Source organism: Toxorhynchites rutilus, chromosome 2, assembly GCF_029784135.1.
Source record: "Toxorhynchites rutilus septentrionalis strain SRP chromosome 2, ASM2978413v1, whole genome shotgun sequence".
NCBI classification, from domain to species: Eukaryota; Metazoa; Arthropoda; class Insecta; order Diptera; family Culicidae; genus Toxorhynchites; species Toxorhynchites rutilus.
In genome coordinates this window covers 154,502,787-154,527,849 of record NC_073745.1, presented here as the reverse complement: position 1 = coordinate 154,527,849, position 25,063 = coordinate 154,502,787, and the positions used below count along the sequence as shown (strand labels likewise).

At 37.4% G+C, this 25,063-nt stretch overlaps 1 protein-coding gene across 3 annotated transcripts in view; it reads left to right on the top strand.

Moving 5' to 3' along the window:
• The window catches only part of LOC129767271 (oxysterol-binding protein 1), a 75,509-nt gene extending 57,757 nt beyond the window's left edge, over window positions 1-17,752 (top strand). For all 3 annotated transcript variants that reach the window (XM_055767976.1, XM_055767975.1, XM_055767977.1), the window contains 5 exons: window positions 7,833-8,023; window positions 8,149-8,405; window positions 8,464-8,674; window positions 16,590-17,233; window positions 17,294-17,752. In XM_055767976.1, coding sequence (XP_055623951.1) covers window positions 7,833-8,023; window positions 8,149-8,405; window positions 8,464-8,674; window positions 16,590-17,233; window positions 17,294-17,504 — 1,514 coding nt within the window. In that variant the 3' untranslated portion in view covers window positions 17,505-17,752. The remainder of the gene's footprint in view (window positions 1-7,832; window positions 8,024-8,148; window positions 8,406-8,463; window positions 8,675-16,589; window positions 17,234-17,293) is intronic.
• The last annotated feature ends 7,311 nt before the right edge of the window (window positions 17,753-25,063 follow it).

The window sequence follows — 25,063 nt, the reverse complement described above, 5'->3', positions numbered from 1 at the left end:
GAACGGTATCGGCATCTCCTATTATTTTGCTACGGATGGCTTGCATCCAGACTTGAAATATAGGGGAATTTCTAGCTTCGGCCAGAAGTGGAATTAAATTGTCGATGCATTTGATGAAACTGTGCAGTTTCACTGGGTTTCCATCGAAACAAGCGATGTCCCTTATGATTTGTGGTGTTTGCAAAGATTTTATGATTGTTTCTGTTCTGGCAAAATTGTTGGCAACATCGTTTTGAACGTTCACAGGTTCAGGTTGATGTTGAATAATTTGTGCTGCTTGCGGAGCAACAATTTGTGGGGCGGCATGTTGAGTAGCGCGTACTGCTTCAACGGCGCGTTGTATCTCAAGCTGAAGCTGTTGAATTTGATCATCTCGGTCCATGATGGCTTGTTGCAATTCTGCAATATGCGCATCCATTTTTACTTTAATTAATTCCGCACTTGATAAAAGTAAATAATCAAATCACTATTTTACGGTGTACTTATTGTTCTTTTGGAAGTATTTTATTTCACTTATATCTCTTATTTATTTAATAGAATAAACTCTTTAATTATTTTGGCACTTGATAGATAGTTAAATCGTAATTGAGAGATTGGTATGTATTGTTTTATTTCACTTTTTATTTTTCTTATTTATTTAAATAAAATAAAATTCTTACCTTAGAAAAAGAAATGGTCCCATATCCTTTGGGTTCTTTTTATGTAGAAGCAGGTCGTTAGCTCCGTGATGTGTCAGCTGCTGCGTTTTGTATCTGATATGCACTCAGGGAACACTTTCACTAAACACTCAACACGGGGCGCTAACTAATCCTACCGACTGCGCCACTTAACTTCCCATGTGAGGAAGTGGAGTTTTTAAAAAAGACTAACTAAACTAAGCTAAAGCTAAAAAGGAAAACGCGACTGTTCTCGTCGGCTCACTAATTTAATCTGAATCTTTATTCAATTTCTTTTGGTACAATACGAGTTGGAAATCATTATTACTTGGAGAGATGTTGAATCGGCATCGGCAATTTGATGCCTCCGCGGTTGGTCTCTGCTGCGATCCGGTTCCGTTGTTTACAGTCACAGCACGTCTTATGCCGTGGGTATGGTTGCTGGTTTGATTATATGGGCCTGGCGATAACTTATATATATATATATATATATATATATATATATATATATATATATATATATATATATATATATATATATATATATATATATATATATATATATATATATATATATATATATATATATATATTCCCTTCGAAACGTAATACAAGAATTTCTCGAATTTTGCTTGCAGTTAGACAAAAACCTATTTTAATACAAAATGACAAATGCGTACTTTTGCCCCATTGTGGGGGCAAAGGTGCGCACCGTACGGGGCAAAAGTGCGCACTTATTGAATTGTACTTCTGAGGTAACTTGTAACAAAAATAAATGCTTTATCATTACTATGGTCGAACATACCACATGGAAATTTTTGGGAGGGAGGAGACTGACAATATAAGATATCCGAAAACGTCCAACATTTGAAACCGAATTCGTTTTTATTAACAAACTAGCTAACCCGGCGAACTTCGTCCCACCCAGAATTGATATATTGATATGAATTATTTCGTACACTCAAGTTCCCACAGAAATTATTTTTATGTACATAATCTATACTAGCGGTATATAATTTCTTTTTTGACATATAAACCCGATGCAGACTAAGACGCATCAATCCTGATACTGACTGTTTAAATCCGTTGCTCCGTTTTTGAGATAAATCGTGAGGAACGGACACCAAATCATTTCTATTAATATAGCTCAAGTTTCTAAATACATAGTTACCTTCACTTGATTCATTTGAAACTCATTGTTGAAAAAAAAACAATATTTGAAGTTCATTGTGAAAACAAAAACATAAACGAAACATAACCGTTATTGAATTGAATGCATGGTGAAAATAAAAACATTTTTCATTTGAAATTCATTTTGTATTATTTTTAAGCAATTGTTTATTTTTCTTCCTCATCGGATTTCGGTTCTGAGGATTCCGACGCTTTGATTTGGAGCGCAGTTGTGGGGTTCGAAGAGACAGATGATGCTAGCTAGATGCTCATGAAGCTAGAATCCCAATCTCTGTCGGGCCATTTGAGCATTTCTAGAGTGCATTTCTTCAAATCAGTTTTCTTATTTTGGATCCCGTTCAAAATTTGATTGAAAACATTTTATAATTTTTTTTTCAGGGCAAAACTCTGATGCGAACTATTGCTCCACAGCCACTGCGCACCTTTGCCCCACAAACGATTTTTGAACTAATCGAATTTTTAAAAAAAGCTCTTGAACTTTTTCACAAAAACGAATACGCACTATCATCTACTATAGAATGAAGGTTTCCTTGACAGATATTTTTGGTAAGTTAATCGTCATCTCCAAAACTGGAAAAATTAGATCAAAACATCACAAAACTCTCTATGCCTCTATACCTCATAACGTTCATGAGATGTATCTTGTTTATATGTTTGAGCTGCTGGTGCGATAATGTATCAAAAGACACTGTTGTACACTGTTGTCGAAATTTTATGCTCGTCTGCTTCAAAACGGCCAATGCGCACTTTTGCCCCGCACGGTTGTTGATCTAGCTTCCCGATTCAATGATTAAGCTCTGGGTACGCTCCCTCTAACATTGCGAGGTATTCGAGGGCAACTGCTCATGTCAATCAGGCAGTGCAGTTGAAATAGGCACGAATCTGTCTATGTTTGGTTTCCACATGATCCTTCGCTTCGTGATACCCACAAGCAGTCTGGCAGGCACAACACGTCCCGTAGGCGCAGTGTTTCTTCGGTGATGTTGATGGCATTTTTTCGTGTTCTTCGATGGATGCGGGCGCATCATTAATTTCGGTACAAGCGGTTCGTTATTGACTACTTTTCCAAATCGTAGTACATCTATGATGAATCATGTACAGGGGATATACAAGAGAATGAGAGTAGCAAAATTCGGTCGATGTTCATATAGTCTTCCCTTTTCGAAAAATATATTTATTTCGATGTTATTCCATTCCAATTATAGTTCTCAAAAAGGGATGACTTTTTAAACATTGGTAAAATTTCTCTAGTCATTATTTTCATATATATCCCCTATAAATCTCTTACGAATGAAGAGACGAATTTGAAACGAAATGTTGTCGTGACGTCTAACACCACTCGATGAACATATTGAAACCAGTTATTATATTAATTGAAAGTTTTACAATTTCCGATGTCAAATTGAATAGGAAAAGAATCGAATTGATCAAAAATGTTTGTGTTGATTACAATTGACGCATAACATTAGTAATGTGCGTTATTCAGACAGTGAGATAAACAACGACCCTTGACGATCAACATGTGTCGTAAAAGTGGCATAGTTGCGATTTCTACATAGGGGCTGTCCACATACCACGTGGACAACTTTAGGGGGGGTAGGGGTTACAAAAATGTACACGTTTGTCCACGGTGAGGGGGGAGGGGGTCTATATCACATCCACGTGGACACTAATAAATAGTTTGAAAAACAAATATATATCTGTGTTCAACAATATAAGAAAAATATTCTGCATTGCAAGCAAATCTATACGTATTTCTGCTGACTAATAGCACTGCGCGGTGGAAATTCTATATTTCTACATATCGTTGAAGTTTTTGCCGAAATTTGTATTCAGAGAGTATCGCACATGAGCTGAGGGCTATCGATTTGTTTTAATTGATTTTAAAGAATCTTACGTTATCATTATCCATCAGAATTGGGACGCTATTATCGGCAGGATTCAGATACAACTAAAGCATGTTGAAATGTTATAATATTAATAAAACATGACATTGTTTTCGATGTTTCGATTCAGTTTCCGCTCTCAATGTAAAAACCGCTTCGTTTATGTTATTCAAGAACTCGAACAACAAATTCATTCACGGGGACCTATCTTTAGAGAAGTCTTCCTAGCAGCGATGCTCTTCTTCGGTGAATTATAATATTTTGTGGAATACGCTTCTAGTTATTGGGTAGTCCAGCAAGTTTGGGTGCGCAACTGATGATAATCGAATCGAGACGCTGATGAAGAATAATCCTCGGTATACGACATATCAATTAGCAGGTTCCTTACAAGTATCTATGTTCATGAGCACCTGGTGAAACTAGATTAAGAAACGCTACAATGTATGAGTTCTACACCTATTGACCGAAAACATGGAATGGATCGTATCTCCATCAACAATTCGCTTCATAAATGCAATGAAAACTCGCAGTTTGAAGCAAATAGTGTCAGGCGAAGAAAAATATTATCCTTTACAACAATGTTGAGCGAAAAAAAAATCTTTGAGGTGAGCGAAATGAACCATCATTAGATATCTCCAAAATCGATCTTCACCTGCAGAAAGTCATTCTTTGTGTCTAGTAAGATAGAAAAAATAATCTGCATTATAAGCTTCTACCAAACATCCAATCGATAAACTTCAACAAGCACTATTCGTAACTAAACGAAGCAAAATCGTCAATCTAGAACAAACGTTCAGAATTGGCCAAGGCGTCCTCTTCCAGAATAATGCCAAACCTCATATTTCTTTGGAAGCCCCTCCAAAAATTTTTAGAGTTTGACTAGGATGTGATAGTCTACCCGCTATTATCAGATATTGCAATTTTTGTTCAACACTTGTTTAGACCCCCAATAAAAAAATATTGAAGGTCAAAAATTTTGGTTGCGCGTTCGCTTAGTAAGCGATTGATCGAGTTTAAAACTCAGGGTCCTCAATTGACCATCTTTGTGTTGTAACAGAATAACTACGTCCACGCAACAATTATCAGCGATGGAGATCCACGGCCGAAATAAGATCGATTCATCCTTACAACTGCACTGCTCTGCAAGAAACATCGGGCTGTTGTTTTATTAATAACACAACAATGATCATATTAACTGTGTCCGCTGTCCGGTGGTCCAGCTGGACAATGGAAGAACACATAGAGTACTCTTACGCCTTAATGGCTATTGTATAATGTACCATATGCAATGGTATAAAAGGAATACTCTTACACCTAATATGGCAACTGTGTCATGCGCTATTTATAGATTTGACAGAAAAAATGTGACATGTACACGATAAAATGCTAATGAACCTAAATAAATAAATAAACGTGATAAAAAAAAGAATTTCGACTCATTGGACACAATTTTTTAACGAGAAAACAAAGAAGTTCTGCGATGATAAATTCTGCAAGTTGCATGAAGAATGATGAATGATCGGCAATTTTAGGGTTGAACTCGCCAAAACTACATAGCACAACACAACATGTTTATATCCTTATACATGTTATGATTTTCAATCATGGTATTCCAACTACGAAGCACTTGATTTCATTGTCTTATTCTCTTGAAAACTCACAGTTCAGCCAGTTTGCGTCGGTTTATGATGGAAAATGTCCGAGATTAGATTTACATGTGATGTTTTGCTATAACGTAAATATTATGTTTTATAACGTGATCACATGGTAAATGAAATTTGGAAGGAAACAAACAGCAATACGAATAGCTTCACGAGTTGTTGTCCTCCAAAGCTGTCAAAGAATTGAGAAGAAATTGCCTCTGTTGATTATGTTCACATGTTTCTAATGTACAAACATATAATACACTGAGAGAAATAATTAGTAAATATAACGAATTTTTTGGTAAATACTACCAATCTATAGTCATTTTCGACCGTACTAATAAACACATATGTCAAGCAGAACCATGATTCGGAAGCCCAATATCGGCTACATTTTCTCGCCGAAAATGCACGTATCAGAATTATATCCTTATTATACCTCCGTATTGCCTTATGGGAACAATGAAAATGGTTAATACGCGCTTTTTTCACCAATTTTCAGATATGACAATATCCAAGCTTACTAATGTTATCGAGTAAAATATACTAATCTCTGGTAGGGATGCGGGTTTGTTGACAATATGTACAAAAAATTTGTACATTCTACTAATTTTGCATTACCAAATGTATTTAGTAGTTTTCGACCGAGGATTTTTCTAAGGGTAGAGAATAGAAACAAACATAAACTTAAATTTAGGCGCAATTCAGCTATTTTTACGATTATTTTTTCCAAGAAATGGAGAAATATCCACGTGGACAACAGGGGGAGGGGTATAGACAATGTCCATGTTTGTCCACGGTGGGGGAGGGGGGTGTCTGAAATCGTAGTTTTTCTGTCCACGTGGTATGTGGACAGCCCCATACCTGACCTGACAAACACACGTCTAGCTGTTGCATCAAGTTCATATGATGCAGTGCCACCAAATAACACAGTTACTAACCGCACACTACGAATAGATAAGCGAAACGTAAAAAGTCAAATACAACGAACGCATTACTTTTTTGTTTTGTCGGGGCGATAATCAGAGAGGTTGCGTGATTCGGTGCTGTGTTTATATTTATTTTGAGCATTATTTCAACGTTTGGTTCCCCCGACTGCAGCAATTCCACTCACTCACCGCCGATGAATGAATGCACAAGGTTAGTTCGCTTGATGTGGCCAATGTCAGTGTCGCAACCTTGTTCACTTTATGAATCGTTCGAGTTGTGGGGTTAATATCGTGAAGGATAGTTGCGTTGTGGCAGAAGAACTATGATCGAATCAAATACATCATGGTTTTCCGGAACAAGTGTTTACGTTTTGTTTACACACATTCTTACAATAAAGAAGTCTGTTTTACAACAATGTAGTCCACTATCTGAATGATTACATTCGCCTGTGTCGTTCGTCATTTCTTATTTTATTTTCAAATAGGCATATTTTTCAAACTGTATTATCATTCTAGCAAATCATTTCATGTTCTTGCTCACACCGTCACGGGGGAAATTGATATCCCTTATGTTATTATTTTTTAATAAAATTGATTTGAACAATCTTTTATATTTTCGTGTGATATTATGACTTAGTTACAAAATCGCTGTTCCTGTTGTCTTCTATTATATTTGTTATCAATCTGGAAAGAGGTCCAATAATTCAAACCTGAAGGTCATGATCAGGGAGTCTTCGTAGCTAAATGAGTTACGGGTTCACCATCTAGCCTAACGATTGTATGTTTAATTCCAATCTTTTCAATTTTCACTCCCAGGGCTACAAGCGAATGAACTTAAAAGTCGAAAGCCGCTAGAAAAGCAACAAAAAATCTTGATCAAAAAACGTTCTGCAAAATATTTTCGAATTAGTTATTCATACGGGCTGCATGGCACATTGTAATCAATTATCCTGACTTCAGAACGTTTCAGATTCTCACAACAATTCTCATTCAATTGTCTTGTGATCTGTGGGCAAGGCAGACTCGTTATTCATACTTCATACTTTACGGTTGTTTATCAATGAACCGTCCGCTTTCGTTGTCTTTTATTGAATTTGGGTTCATCAAATCGTTACTTGATCATACTTTGAACGCTTACACACTGGATGTTTGTGTACCGAGTCGTGTTCGTTAGCGCGTACAGCTGTATCGGAATTCTACTCTCAGTTGTGTTTAAGCGATAGTGACAACTTTAACTTGGTTTAGTCACTATCACACAAACACACAAACAAGGTGCAAATTGATAGTTCATTGCCACATTGGTTTACATGAAACGTGCATGATGCAATGAATTCACGATTTTTCGATTGCTGAGTTTCATGGTACTATATTCTGTTTCTTACATAATAATAAGGCTGAAAAAGAGAAATACAATCGATGTCTGTTCTACTCACGAGATTACGCGAGACAGTATGTCGCTTTTTCGTCCAGACTTGTTACGTATGATGTCACTCATCTTATCTCCATAATTATTTCTTCCCGAGACAGACGCAGCTACTTCCGCCTCCGACGACGAAGACAATGAGTTCTATGACGCACAAGAGGAAGGTGGTTCTGTTGCTTCACAGGAGGACAGTTCGTTCATACTGAAAATTCCGGTCGCTCATCATCGTCGCAATTCGAATGATGCAACGGGTAGCTCCTCAGAAGGCGAAGAAGGCAATAGCGAAACACAGCAAGTAAGTTTCCATTATGATCAGCAAATTGCACATCAATGCCTTTCTATTTTGGAAACAAACATGAATCTTTTTAATTAATAATCTGCGAACGACTAAAACATATATTTTTCGTTTTTACACTCTAGGTATTAGTAGTCACGGATAATTTAGACAATATGGACGTAACGGATAGGATATCTGTAAATAGCAGTCAAGCACTAACACCAACCTTCTCCAATAATAACCAGTCTACAAAAGTTGCACGAAAACGACGAACACGCGTTCCAGAGAAACCCAACTATCCACTAAACCTATGGTCAATCATCAAGAACTGTATCGGTAAGGATTTATCGAAGATTCCGATGCCTGTGAACTTTAACGAGCCGCTGTCGATGCTCCAAAGGTAATTATTTTCGTTTGTAAAAGATTTAATTTGTTTAATTATCGGATTTCTCCCGTAGACTAACTGAGGATTTTGAGTACTCCGAGATTCTAGACAAAGCAGCCCAATGCAAGGATACCTGTGAGCAACTAGCGTACGTAACAGCATTTACCGTCTCGAGCTACTCGACTACCAGTAATCGTACTGGCAAACCATTCAATCCGCTGCTTGGAGAAACGTACGAGTGCGACAGAACCGACGATCTTGGGTGGAGATGTATTAACGAACAGGTAAGAAGTGTGGAAGTAAAACTTTAACCCATTTTAGGCCAAGCGTTCGAAAAATCGAACAGCAACTTTGATAATTTTTCATGTCTTTGGACAGGAACCTTATGGTAATGTTTTTGCACCAAAAGATAGCTTAATTTATTAGCTACCACTTATATCGATTTCATACAATTTTGAGTAACTTTTTTGGATAATAAATTCGATTTAAAGCAAGTATGTTTGGAAGGTGTTTTCAATTTCCATTAAAAACCCCAATAAAATACAAAAATATGTGAAGTTTTCTACAGTACTGCTCTGATAAAAGAACATACATTGTGATATAGAGCGAAAATCATTCGATTGAGCCGCATACAGGAAAATAACAGCCGGGGAAATTTAGTGTTCGAAAAATCGAACGTTGGCCATAACGAACATTTTTTTTTCTGCTGAATCAACACCAACACATCTAACATCCGCTGCGCATTTTGATTTGTTTACTTTAGAAGACGGAAGGTTTTTCATTTCTTTTTGCATTTTCAGTTGTGAATGTTTGCAAATATCGATTAATTTAGCAAATATTATCGAAAACTGTATGATTTTTTGTCCGTAACGACATTAGGTGATGGCGGCCCGTAGAATTTCTTTTGTGGAGGAGCTGGAGTAAATGATCAATACGTGCAACGAGGATCCTAATGAGATTGTTTGGGTGAATATTCTTCCGCCGGACCGAATAATAACCTCCCAACCCTCTATGCCATTGTTTTTAGCAGTACTCTGGTACTTTGCAGGTTTTGGAAAATGTTCGATTTTTTCGGGAAATGGATAATTGGAGAGACTAGTTTTTAAGCATTGACATTTCTCCACAGTTAACAATAAAAATAACACAGCATATGCTTTCGTTTGAAAGAAAAAGCCTGTCAGTAATAAGTTAAAATTACATGAAATAAGAAATGCCACATCTCACCTTAGGTGGATTAATTTGGATTTATACTTAGAGACCTCCATTCTCCCGTTCTTGTTCTTCCGGGAATCCAAAATTGATGCATTTATGAATAACGTATATTTGCTAATTGAAGTGACTTTTAGTTTGCAGTATGTTTGTACTTGCAAAAAAAATGCGGGTTTCGGCCAATGTTCGATTTTTCGAACAGTCATTTCCCGGAAAATGGAAGAAGGGAAAAACATAATTCTTGAACATTGGAGTTCCTTTAGCGATAATAATCGAAAATACAACAATGGCTTTCGTCAAAAAAATAATTTTTACAGCTTGGTCGTTAATGGGTTAATAGCGTCACTATGGAATTACTATCTACTCTTTATTGAAAAGAGCTGAGCCTTTTACAATTAGAAACAGTCCTAACCCATTAGCGACAGAGCTGTAAAATTTTTTTTTACCAAATTCATTCGTGTAATTTTGATTATTGGCGTTACAGAAACCCCAATCTTCGAGATTTTTTTTGTACTTCGGAAAATGACAAAAAATCGAAAAATCGCCAAACAAAACATTGGCCAAAACCTTCTGCAGAAGGTTCAATCCAATGGTTTTTTTTTCTACATCACAATGTGTGAACTTTTATCAAAGTAATACTGTAGAAAAGTTTACATATTTTTGAATTTTATATGGTTTTGTTTTTGTTAGGTTATGTGAGGTTATGTACTTTCCGCACATTGTCACTTTAAACTGATTTTTTCGTCAATAAAGTTATGCAAAATTGAATGGAATTGATAATAAGTGGTAGCTAATAGACTAAGCTATCATTTGATGCCAAAAACTTATCATATGGTTGCTTTCCAAAGCTATGAAAGATTTTCAAAGTTGCTATTCGATTTTTTGGAAAACTTGGCATTAAATGGGTCAACTCCTTTTATGTGTAGTGGTAACCAGGGTTCGGCAAAGTCATGTCCAACTGAGGATAGTCAGCGGACTTTGAAGAAATTCACCTTTGTATTCAATTGGAAATGAGTTTTGGCTTCTTCCTGCAGTTTCTCCGTCAACATGACTCAACAGTCATTCGGGCGTTTAGTTGCTATCTAACTCTGCGACTCGACTATCTCATTTCATTCGTCTCTTCAAATAAACTTCAATGTATATTGATGTGATTCCCCTCAAAATGAATTCGTTTCTCTCTCTCTCTCTCTCTCTCTCTCTCTCTCTTATCTATCACTTATGCATGTATCGATGTTTGAGTTCAACGTGGTTTGACATACTGTTCTGAATCATATTTCGGACGTTTAAGGCATACGATGCAGAAAACAGATCTAAACTTTATGCACATGTATTATTTGGTTGATATTTTTAATAAATTAGTTTAATATGCTTTTAAGCTTTCTACTTTGGTACCTATTTGATTGAAAACATAAAAAAATCATCGAACTTCGTCGAATGCTTTTCAAATGAAGCGAATAAAAATCCAACTTTGGGCACTATTTATAAAAAAATCAAATTTTTGTCATAATTCAAATGTAGTTCTTATATGAAATGATAGTGAAACCAAGGAATTACTCTAAAGAAGAAATTGTGATATTAATTTTATAGTTATATCATCAGTTTTATAGTTATAGGGTAAATGATCTTGGTTTGTCCAATTTGGGGTGTTTTTACGCAACTAGTAAATGCAAATCGATTTTTCTTCATGAAAATCACACATAATCGATACGAGTTTGGGTTTGTTGAAAAGCCCCAAGTCTCTAGTTGCTAATACCATAAGGTGTTGAAATTATTCAAATTTTTATGTTTTTCAACGATTTTCCTTGAAGAAGGATTATGATCATGGTTTGACCACCTCTGATCATGGTTTGACCACCTCTGATCATGGTTTGCCCAAAAAAATGATCATGGTTTGTCCGGTTTTAGAAATCTCCATTTTTGAATGAAAACATTCGAATTCACAATTAGATGTTGCATTTATCATTGCTTGAGTTTACTGTCATCATATTGATTCATTCATAATTTAGGCTTTCTTCAGAATATTGCCTTTTCTTGGGCATTTTAGAAGTGTTCACCTCAACACAATCAACACAGAAAAACCATACTTCTGCTATGCGCAAAGCACACCATAAACAAACATAAACAAACTGCAGCGCGCCAAGCGGTTGCCATAGAAATCATGTGGACAAAACAACATTGAATTGGACAACTCATGATCGGAATTGAGTTCATAAAAATGCGTTAATTTAATGGTTTAGCTATGTAAATCCGATACAAATGGTGAGCAAGCATGATGCTTACAATATTTATAAGTGTTGTAATCCAGAAAAGGTCTGAATACGTGCCAAATAATCATCTGGTGATCGATTAAAAGTTAGCTCGAATGAGGGGCGCATTGACACAAATAGAAGGTGTATTTTATAATCCTTTAAAACATGTGATTTCGTAAAAATATACTATCAAACTACTATAAATCATGTAAAAGGCAATTTCATTTATATGTTTCGAAACATTCGAAGGCCTTATTTGACACAGGAGCGCTGAATTAGAGCATTCAAAAAAGTGGGCAAACCATGATCATATTTTCGACTGGACGAACCAAGATCATTTACCCTATCATCATTTCAAGACATTAGAACAATGTGTCCGAAATATGATTCAGAACGGTATATTACAGGTTAGCTACATTTTTTTGCATCGTGCACAAAAATTACTCACACATCCAAAGCTTATCCAAAGCTCGATTGAATCATTTGTTGTCGGCGGCGTTCACTGTTAATGGTTTCTGGGTGTTTCCCATGGCCTTCAAACGTATGGAGATGGTTTCTTGAGTCACATCAATTGATTCGCGAGCTGTTGTTGCATCTTCGTCCAAAAGTGCTTGAAGTTTGAATAACTATATCTCACTCAGACGAGCTTTGGATAACGAATGAACCGGAAGAATGTTTATTGAGTTCATGGTTTACTATTAGACAATAATTTTATGACTGCATTCTAACATTCCACCTTAATCGTAAATTATTGGATTCCGAAATTTTCATCTGACTTCTTCGAATGGGTTAGCTTCATCAACCTGATTTCCTTGAGATACCGGAGTATTCGCTTCGCTACTACATTCTGCATTCTCCATCTGCTTTTCTTCTCGTCGGTTTTTGGATACATCACCTTGGTTAGCTTTTGATTCCGATCAGCGGGTGTCGTAACACTGCAGGAAACTGTCGATGTACCCTTCCTGATCTATGATCACTCAATCATGCTCTCTAGTCATCCGCATTTCAAGGAACTGAGGTCAGTCATACTGAATTTCGCCATCAGTTCTTCCGTTTCATTGTAGCAGACGCCATTGATCTGCGGAAGCTGACCAAGCGGGCTTTTTATCGCTCCACAGATGCATCCGCGTTCGTCTTGACTTTATAAATCCACTCGCCGAATAGAGGTTTTCTTCTGTTTGGCAGCATAGTGAAATCCCACGTTTGGTTGTCCGTTAAGGCTTCGTACCTTACCTGCATCGCGTCCTGTTATCTATCGTTGTCCTGTTCAGTAATCGCATCCGCGACATCGTCGTCCTTGTAGTCGCTGTCATGGTCCGCAGCCCTCGGATCGTCGTCAGCTTCGATTGGTTCAGTCTGATCAGCTCCGGGTCGCTCGACAACGTTCGGGAATTGTAGTTTTCCGATCCGCGTAGAACTTCCTTTGCTTGTACCAACCGAAATAACACCTCCGGTTAATCGCTTTCCGTTAGTTCTGGTCCTTCTTTCATCGCCACCGTTCGGATTTGACTTGAACTTGAAGAGTAGAGTAAAATCATCTTCCAAGATCATCCCTCCATTGATTCTGCCAACGTATAAATGCTTTGTCTGAAAAATTGGATTATAACTTGTGATCGACTCACATTGTGAGCTAATGCCGAATTGTAGGCAAAAAGCTCGTTTCGTCGGAGAAGGAAAGCGCGTGGTTAGTGCAATCAAAAAAAAACATAGGGGAAGACGGGGTAAGACCGCTACCATATGCATAGAGTACCATTAAACACAATGCATACAAAATTGAGGCATTTCATTATGTCAACATCGATCTTTAGGATGTTTTCCGCAATCACGTTCACTTTCAAAAGTTTTTCTTTTTATTTCAAAATGTTATATGATAAATTAAAAAAAGTATTAAAAAGGTGCTACTAAAATCATGAAGGGTCAAGTTGGCCACCACTAAGGGTGAGATGATCACATGAAATTACTCGAGAATCTAGGCGTATAGAGGATGATTGAATCCGGCAAAATTGTGCTACATATCAGGTTTGTTGTATTTTAGATCAAGCGTGACAAGAGCGGGAGGTGTTACTTTTTCTGAATTACCTATACCGTACTTAATGTGCAACCCTTGCGAAATTTTCACAATTAAAAATTATTATATTTGGTATCAGGAAAAAAAAACATCAAATTTATCATGAATGCGCCTTGAGTTATTCAACCAGCAATTCAAGCGGTGTGATGTTCTCATTCAATTCGTCAATTATGCGCGTTCAAAGGTGCGTTTATGGTAAATCACATCTTTTACAATAGTGGCCACCTTGCCCCCGCTATGAGTCAAAAATGTCTCAATAATTGTATGAAATGCTTTTAAAAACATACCGTTTTCTATACAAACACACTTAACAGGCCGGTGTGTTTACTATTGTAACATTTGTTTCATGTGCTGTCCATATTCACCACTAAAACACTAAATTTCTTGCAAGCAAAATAATAAATCGGTGCTCGTCGCCATCTGAAAAGTTTATTTTTATTGTTTATCATGACGTTTCACCTATACACACGCAAAAATTGGTATACATGATTGAGTGTAATGCAATACACCAAACTAATATATTGCAATTGTCCAATAGTTGATTGTTTCAATAATCTAGAGAGTGGTCATCTTACCCCGGGTGGCCGTCTTCCCCCGTCCTCCCCTACCCATTTCAATCGTCAAATTGTTTATCTTTTCTACCATATTTCTGTTTGTGTTTCAAGCAAAAAATTGCTGGATAAATTTCCATATGTCGCAATAATGATTTTGAGTAATATGCGTTTGAAATCTCTTAATGAATCGTTACACCTTTCGTAGAGTGACCCATAGTCTTGCGTCTTATGTCTTATGTCAAAAAAAAAAAAAAAAATTCGAAATGACAGTAGTTCTCGACGTTTCATGCGATTTGAAGACATTTGGCATCAAAATGTTTTTTTTTGAATACGCCGATTGGAGAAAAATTATTCTCGAAAATTGGGGTTTATTTAACGCACACTAATAATCTAGATAACACCAATGGCTTTCATTAAAAAAATATTCTTACAGCTTGGTCGTTAATGTGTTAATAGGGAAGAGAAAATTCCTGATAGTTCTTTGATTGATAAGTGGTAGAACTAATTTCACCAGCTCGGGTACCATCATAAAAATGAGTTTATTAGGCTTTGTCAGCATGTTCCATGTTCTAAGAGAAGTTATTATTATTGAAGGAAATGTGTTTAGCCATGGATATAAAGTCAACGTCAATGTTATGCCAATCAATTGCGCTACACATATAACGTCACCGTCACCGTCCAGTCAACTATTCTCTTGGACTTATTTTGCCGTCACAAAACAATTAATAATAAGTCACAATACAATTGTTATTTATTAAAAAAACAATCATTTACAAGATTTCATAAGCCATTTTGGATCATAACATCGTGACAACAAGTGAGTTAACCCTTTTCCGTATAACATCGAGTATCATTCGTTGTGTACTTGCATAACATAGGGCGCTAGAATACTCAGCAGAATCACTCGATGTGTGACGTATTAAATAATACGGGAAGGGATTAATCAAACATGTTTTGTTTCTTCTATATACATTCCATATTGAATGTAAATAATGACGGTATTGTAACGGAGATATCGGACGGAACATATCGGAATGGTTTTCGAAACACACGTTTTCTTCTCGTAAGAATATATTTTTCAACGTTTACTCGTTGGTAGTCGGTTTACAATTGAGGGGCTTAGAATGCAAGGGGTGTAAGTGATTTGCTCGATTTCTCTTCATCAACTTTTTCTTTAGTTAATAACTCAACTGCAAAAACGTTCCAATTTAAGTTTGCTATAGTATCCGATAGATGAGGTTCTGACCTATCTTCCACATTGTTAAATACAGCTGGGAATGTATTTGCAGCTAAGTTATGACCAAGAGAGAGAGAGTCGATGTAGAGAAATCGATCAAATCACTTACACCCTTTTCATTCTAAGCCCCTCAATTAATTGTCTTAAAATTGCATGAAACGTCGAGATCTACTGTTTTCTGGAAAAAAATTCTGTCAAAAATCGATACTCTGGGACGGGAAACGAAGCAAAACGTATGGTTTAGGGTGCCAATGAAAATTATCATCCCGATTTTTTATATGAAACTTCGTGCGAAATGTTGATTTACACGATAAAATACCCAATGCAAAATATTAGCTCAATCGGACTTCATTTAGTAGTGTCGCAGACATTAAAATTTGAGTTTCTTGAAAACCGAAAAATCACTGGAAATGGGGGTTTAATTTTTTTTGCTAAATGTCTTAAAATTGCATGATGCGTCGAGATTTACAGTTATCTCATAAAAACTCGATTCTCAAAAAAAAAAATTTTAAAGTTTTTTTTTGAGATAACAGTGAATATCGATGTTTCGTGCAATTATAAGACATTTAGCATCAAAAAATGTTTGACATTTAGCTTTACCACATTTTAACCGTACATGATTTCCAGAGAACTCGCATTTAAAAAAAAATTAGACAAGACTTTTATGATCGCCACGACGGGGCTCATCAACAACAAGAGTTTCCTTTACAAATGTCTATATTTCAAAGCACTTTATTGTTATTTCTCAAAGGATCATTACATAAAAAAGAGTTATACGCTTTCGAAATATTTCTAAGATACCTTGTCTTAGATTTATTTATCATTTAAAAAAAAATACTGAATGGTTATGTTTATACATGATTATTATTCCTAATTCCCTAGGTATCGCATCATCCACCGATGGCGGCACAATATTGCGAAGGGCGCGGCTGGAGGTGCTGGCAGGAATTCACGATGACTTCCAAATTCCGTGGCAAGTACATTCAAATTGTTCCACTAGGGTACGCCCATGTCGAGTTCCCTGCCACCGGAAACAAGTTTACCTGGCGGAAGGTGACAACAACGGTCCACAACATAATCGTAGGAAAGCTATGGGTGGATAATCATGGGGATATGGAAATATTCGGCGAAAACAACGCAAAGGGTGTAAAATGTCATCTGAAATATCTACCGTATTCCTATTTCACGAGAGATACGCAGCGGCGGGTTAAGGGTGTGGTAATGGACAGTTCCAGCCAGGTTAAATGGGTGATAAATGGCACATGGGACAGTAAAATTGAAATCGCACCGGTTACTTCCACTAGCGGCTCTGTGGAAAATCCTGTTTACAAGACGGGCAATTACAAAACTGCTTGGAATCGACGATTACCTCCAAGTGATTGTGAAAAATGTTACAACTTTACAGTGCTTGCTTGCCAGTTGAATGAACCCGAGACGGATGTGGCACCAACGGATACACGCCTGCGACCTGACCAGCGCTTGATGGAAGAGGGCAAATGGAATGACAGTAATACGGAAAAATTAAGGTACGATGTTTGATTTCGAATTAGTAAGATTAACACAATACAACATTGCAAATATTGTAGACTGGAAGAGAAACAACGTGCACGGAGGCGAGAACGTGAAGCCGAGGCAGAGAAAGCAGCCGCGGAAGGTCGTCCATATCCGCCATATGAGCCGATCTGGTTCAATAAACAGAAAGAAGACGGCACCGACAATTTGGTGCACGTGTTCAAGGGAACCTATTGGGATGCCAAATCGAAGCAGGATTGGTCCAAATGTCCAGATATATTTTAAAGAAAGAGCGCTGTGTACATTCTTTTCAATTGTAATTAAAGCTATATTTGCTAGTGAGAACTGTGTGCACGTAAGACGATGTATGAGCGAGAGACGGTAGATTGTAAAGAATATAATTTTACCTACAATAAACTGCTCTTTAATTTAATTAAAGCAGAAACGCGAAGGCGAACACGTTGTTTTTTTAGATGTGAAGCGCTTATTGTTCACTACAACCATTAAAAAGTATATTAAACTGTTTCTCTTGATATCTTGTTTTGTTATTTCTACCAAAAAGCAGTTATACAGTTTTAATCACAATCAATTGTCATAGCAATGTGATTGCTAGGCTATTAGCAAAAATAATCAACAAAAAGTGAAATGTATTCGAGGAACCTCCAGTTCGGTCTCCCATTGATATGATAGCATAAAAAATGATAATTGTGACATATTGTTTCAGAAGCAAACCATCAAATTTTAGGAAACATTTACCTTAATCAACACTACTATTGCTAGCAAAATACATATTACACAGAGTATCGGATTATGGTCATTTCGGCGTTTCAGTGAAAGGAAATATACATAAAAAAAAGGTTTAGAATGGTGCAAATATTCTTTATTGAGAGGGCGTGTTATTCGGTTCGTGGAGAAAAGGCAGTTTATCACTGTTCCCTATTACTTTAACGTAACATACATTTGAGCCATCAATTTTCACGAAACGGATGCTATTACAGAAACTACACATACTACATAATATATTTGACCCAACACAAACTTGCAATCCGTCATTGGAGAACGATACACTCAATTCTTCGCGAAGCGAAGTAACGTAACAAAATGCAATGCAATTTAACCAGTTACATACAATGAAATCTAAAGAACAGTTACCCGCGTTGGTGAATTTTACACAATAGTGGGCGACAGTTTTTCAAAGCTGAAACACGTGAACTTGATGCAACAATATGAAATACGAAAACAACATAATAGGACAGAAACTACTAGTTGTTACGCTTGTGAAGCTAATAAGGAAAATATGAATTCAATTACAAAAAAAACTAGAATTTCAAAACGTTTATCACATCCTTGGATTGTCATGCTGAATGTAAATGATACTCTTTAATCAACTCAATTTTCAACTTGTATCCGCCTTGAAACCGAATACCTTTCTTATCTCATTTGTTTCTTTTATTTAGGCCAATTACCATTTCTTCTTTTCTTTCTTTGTTTTTAAGAGGCTTTAAACTTTGAAGTTCATTCGCCTCTAACTTACCATTTTAAACTGCATTTATTTATTTACAATGATGCTGCATCCCATGGAGAGATTGGATCTAATTCACAACATTGATACGCGAATGAACCCGGTTCGTAGCAGTAGTTCTCCAACTCCCGGCTGCACCGATTCTTGCTAAGTTCGAAGCGAACCCAATGACGCCGCCGGACCATAAAGCACACCAAACCGTATTTTCTCGGGATGCAATGGTGACTCACGGAGTACATGCGGATTGCTGCCTGGCCAATAACGCATATTTTCAGCCAGAAATGAGCCTCATTGTTGAAGATGATTTTGATGAAAATCCGGATCATTTTCAAGTTGTTGCTCAGCCCAATTATCGTACATAAGACGCTTCTGGTGGTCAAGGCGCTTCAGTTCTTGCGTCAATTTGATCTTGTAAGGATGTAGTCCAAGATCTTTTCGCAATATTCGCCACAACAACGTCACAGAGATGCCCAACGTTTGAGAATGACGTATAAGAGACTGATTTGGGTTTTCTTCAATTGATGCGCTAGCGGTAGCAATATTCTTAGCACTAAGGGCACTTCTTTGTCTCACTGGCACGGGAACATTTTGTACTGTGCATGTGGATTCTAATTTTTCCCTAGACGCTCAATCGTTGATCTGGCAGGACGATTATGACGACCATAAATTTGACGTAGCACTCTAAAAATTGAGGCCATTGACACCGAATTTCGGTAGTAAATTTCAATAATTTCGACTCGTTGTTAGATCATATATCTTTTCGTTATGGAATGGCAAACTTTACTGAAAAGAAATGTCAAGAGAGCGGGAAAATCCTGGTAGGTATTTATCATGTAAACAAGAAGTATGTAATGTTTTAATTTTCGATTTCTAGTTGCAGTCAACAAAAAATGGGTCGTGCCCATAATCAGTGCTGAAATCAATTAATAATCAGTTCATTCATTTGAATTCGAACGACAAATACTACCAGTCATCAGTTGACAACCCTTCTCTTCACACCAATATTGCGGGCTCATTGGCTACCTTGATGTACGGGCATGTTTCACTCATATGGATCTTTTCTCACTGTATCCCTTCCATTCGATTGAATAACCGCACCTTCATTCAAGCCTTTTCTCATGCTGTTATTTAAGATTTACGTTTTCTCCTATCACTTGAACTAGTGACCGACAATGAACCCTTTCGGATCTCAGTTGACAAGGTCAGCCAAATTCAAGCGATCGAGCAATGCTTTCTTTGGTGACGAATGGTATTCTTTGTCATTTTCGTCGGTTTCTTTCGATTGAGTATGAATTTTCACCGCACTGCTCATAATTGCAAGGAAATAATGGATTGTTATCCGCAAAATGTCCAAGGTAGACAGCAGCCAACGCGAGTACTTGGGACGATCCTAAACTTTCGTGTTTAATGCCCTCCACGACCGCAACAAATCTGGAAAGACTGGTTTTCATGATAGTTTGAGACCCCTCCCCCCTCTCTAAGGGGGTGGGGGGTGGTTGGTGGCTAACATACAAATGAAACACAAATTTCTTCATAACTCGCGAATTAATCATGCAAATGGAACGAAATTAGGCATATGGAGGTTTTAGGGTGCAATAAATGTTTCTATGGTGGTTAGACACTCCACCCCCTCTCTCAGGGGGGCTGCCATACAAATGAAACACAAATTTCTGCATTACTCGAGAATGAATCAAGCAAATGGAGCGAAATTTGGCATGTGGGTGTTTTAGGGTGTAATAAATGTTTTTAAGAGTGATTAGATGCTCCTCCCCCTCTCTTAGGGGGGACTGCCATACAAATGAAACACAAATTTCTGCATTACTCGAGAATTAATCAAGCATATGAAACCAAATTTGGCATGTGAAGGTTTTAGGGTGCAATAAATGTTTTTACGGTGGTTAGATACTCCACCCCCTCTCTAAGGGGGAGCTGCCATACAAATGAAAGACAAATTTCTGCATGACTCGAAAACTAATCAAGAAAATACCAAATTTGGCATGCGAAGGTTTTAGGGGACACAAAACGTTTCTATGGCGAATAGACACTCCTCCCGTCTCTCTGAGGGGGGAGGGGGCTGCCATTCAAATGAAGCATACATTTCCGCATAATTCAAGAACTAATCAAGCAAACGGAACTAAATTTGGCATGTGGAGGTTTTAGTATGCAATAAATATTTCTATGGTGGTTCGACACTCCTCCCCCCTCTCTTAGGGTGGGCTGTCAGATTTTAGGGGGCGCGGAACGTTTCTATGGTGAATAGACACTCCTCTTCCTCTCTAAGGGGAGAAGAGGGGAGAAGTCTGTCTTTATTCTATCTATATTTTCTGTATCAAACATTTATTCCATGTAACGGAGAAACATATTATATGCAAGTGGTTGAAAAATCTTGAACGAAAATTGTGTCTGAAAATAATCGGATATTATAATGATGAATTTTTAAGTAAAAGGTAAATTCAACGGGGTCGATTAGAAGATCAATCAATGAAGAGTTCTGCGATTGGAATCATGAACTTGCGCTTAGTAAGAAAACGTGAATGTTTGAAAGTATTGATAACAAAAAACAAATTTTGGGCGAGACGAAGTTTGCCGGGTGGGCTAGTATTATTATGAATGGATTGAAGCACTGGATTGGATTATGCTTTCCCAAAGTTTTGTCACTTTCTTTTTTTTTTTCTTGAACAGTGGTCTTGATGTTTTGTCCGACACTATATGGCAAATATAGCTGGCTTTGCAAGACGGCGTTTAGTCGGAGTTTTGTGGATACAGTCGGCATACTAAAAGAAGGATTAAATGCATCATGTGATACGAGATTTTTTTTCTGGCATGATAATGTGAGACGCTAACCACTCGGCCACGGGTGCACAGCTTTTTTGCCCATATATGATAGAGATTTGTATCTTCTACAGTCCTTCACTACTCTCCGATGGTACGGCGACTTCTAAAAAGGCTCAACTGATCCGGCGATAAGAACGATTCGAGGCGCGATTAGTTGCTGTTTCACTTCTGCTGTTTCATTCATTTTCATGATTGGCAATACGGCTTAAGATGCTTTACTGAATTCCGCAATAAGACTTGAGCAATTAACAGCATTAGGATCTAACGGATACAATCAACATCGCAAGAAACTGTTTATCAATGTCGATTGCACGTTCGCCATTCTATCAACAGCTTGTTTCAAAAGAGGTGCCATTTCTTTCCTCGGAAGTATTTCACCGTTATTGTCGACCCTCCATCCTATCAAAACTTGATTCCGAAAGTTTTGGAATACACCCATACCTCGCTTTACGGCCAATGTCCTGGAAAAAAGGGAATGAAGATGGTCGAGTTTTTGCCATAACTATTTCGCAAATAGTGACGTCAGTAGTTATGTTTATCTTTGATTGCCCACCGCATCCATGAAAAAATGCTATGTTCAGGAAGTAATTTATCAATTAAAAACGTACATTTTTGTAGAGCTCCCGCTGAATATGAGGCTAATGTGATAGCGTGGAGTGAATATTTGTGAAATCACGGCGAAAAAGACGGATAAAAGTGATATTTCCATGTGCCATTTTCTCTCCCTCACGTTCATAGAAACAAACGAAGTTTCATTATTTTACCGTTATGAAGTTGATGTTTCGAAGGCTCTCAGTGTCGGTGTGTATGTTGTGAGATAGTAATCGCCAATTAATCTAAATTTCACCGAAAATGTAATTATCATGCAACCGTGAGTACTTTCAACATTGTTTTGTTTCTTCCATATACATTCCATATTGAATGCAAATAATTACGACACGATATTTTACTTGCAAATATAGATATACTTCGCTCCACCTCTATATGTTTCTCATTGCTTTACGGCCTAAATCCGTTCCACGAATCTTGGCCGTAAAGCGAAAACCGTATAAGGAATCAATTATTACAATACAAATTCAATCGGATCGATGCCAAATTTATAAAATATGTAACATGGCTTATTATTCAATTGTGATTTTATCTTTTTATTTCATTTAAAACCGAAATTACATACATAACAAGTACATACATTTGTACATTATATAATAATAGACTCCGAAAATCAACAATAATCCATAAACAAAAATGAAACAACTTCATGTTACTTAAAATATTTGTATATATATTGCAATTCCATACCAAACCACCACTATATCGATACATCGATCATCTGAATTGGTTCAGAAGTTGAAACTAAGCCTTCTGTCACGTCCAGTTGCCCGCATGGACTCTTTATATTCTCTCCCAAGGATGGCTCAATTTCAGCCTTTCTATATTAGCTAGTAAAGGAAAACACACTCTTATAGGTTACCTAACAAGACGGCGTTTATTAGCTCGGTTCTGACCTACTTCCCTAGCTCCTATTTTGTATTACAGTACTCACAGGTGTATTGGGTATTGTGTCAGGGCCCGCCGCTGCCTCTGCATCCGCTGGACCAGTTCCAGACCGAAACGTTGCACTGGTTAGGGGTGTTCTGTATCGCCGTATCCTCCGCCTCTTCTGGACCTGGCTCTAACCGGAATATTGCCCTGGTTGGTTATAAGAATGCTCCTTCTTTCGGCTCGATATCTCCTCGAACTCCCGTTCCTTGACTGGTGCACAGAAACCGGGATGTTCCACTCGTTTCCGTTTGTCGGCACAGTTATTGCTAGCGCGTACCACAGAACTCGCGCACAAATGAACTCGGACTTTTTATCTAGTGGAGTCTGAACACAACTTTTCAGACAGGTTTATCAACGATGATGGATGGAATACGTCTATTCTCTATCTCGTGTCTCAAGCTCGTCCGATCTTCTCAGGCCGGAATTTCCTCCAACCAGCCGAGTAATCATTGGGATCGATTTATCCCGCCAGGAATTCACTCGTACCAATCGTAAAGCCTTTTCTTTTGTGGTGTGTAGTGGCTGCTGTATAGAAACCTATATATAACCCTGGTTTCGTGTAATGTTTGTTGCCTGTGCGCCGTCCTTTTAATTCTAGCTAGCTCGTCTTTTATTAATTAAATTTTTATTTCGTTTCATATAGGTTTTATTTTTATCAATTGGGTGCATAGTTTCATTATTGTGTAAATGTCCCTAAGTAGCTTATTTATTTTTCCCATAGATGTGTGTTCTGCCTTTTTTTCCTATATTTTAATGCCGTGGGTTGAAATAGAACCCCGAACAACATAAACGAACAGGTGACCTGTCACAAAGTGTAAAAGATATGAATTTTTGATAAAAGTCATTTTTGGAAAAAACGGGAAAAAGTTGATTTTTCGGAACACCCTAAAATGTAAATAGGCACCTCTATGGAAAATAAGAAACACGGGACCACTATTTTCCGACAAGGAACAAAACTACCACTTTTCACGAAAATCTGAGAACTACTACATCGGTTTGACATGAAATGGCTGTATATCGAAATCGAAAAAAAGTTATTTCTGCCATTATAACGAATCATTTTAAGCCGTAAAGCGAAAACCTGACTTAATTGAAGAGGGCCGTTTTAGCGAAATGCCGTATAAAGGGCGGCCGTATAGCGAAGTATGGGTGTAGTAGGAAAAAGCTGGCGTCCAGCGGCTTAGTGATTTGGTGGAAAACAAACCAGAATAATGCTGCATCGTTTCATATGAAACATGTGACTTATGTCCATCTAGAAAGTGTATAATAGGAAAGGTTATTTCTGCTGAACATGCCCAGCATTTCGGGCAATCTCTGCCAGATCTCTTTGGCATCCTGGATTTGCACGGGTACAGCATCAGCGTTGGTGTTAACTGCCCAGCTGCGTTTCCACAAAGCAGTGCAGTGTAAGATTCTCAATCGGAGTTACCTACCTTTGCGTGAACGTTTTTTGGCTGGTTTTTTGGCTTCGACCTATCATATTGCATGCTTTTCTGGACGATGTTTGTTCAACTCATCGAAATATAGCAAATGAAATCTGTTGAGTGGAGTAAGAAACAAGTAGAAATATGGGAATCCTTGTTCCGATCATGTTCGGTTTGCTGATCGAATTTGCAATGGAACGATATGTAAAAAATTACTAAATCAGAACAGAGACAGAGTGTATCGTTCAGTTTTTATCATTTTCCGGTGTTTTCCAATAGTTTACACTATGTAGATTTGTAACAACTGAGATCAATGTTGTTAGCCACTTTAGGGGCGAATGGACTGCAAAGTTTAAAGCCTCCTAAAACAGAGAGCTGAACTGAACTGTTAGCCACTTTGCTAAGAAAAACAACAAATATGGCGAATAACAGAGATGGTTCGTTGACTGAAATTTATTTACAGTAGAACCCCGGTTATCCGCGGAATAGTCTGGCTAGCTCATCGCGAATAACGAAAATCG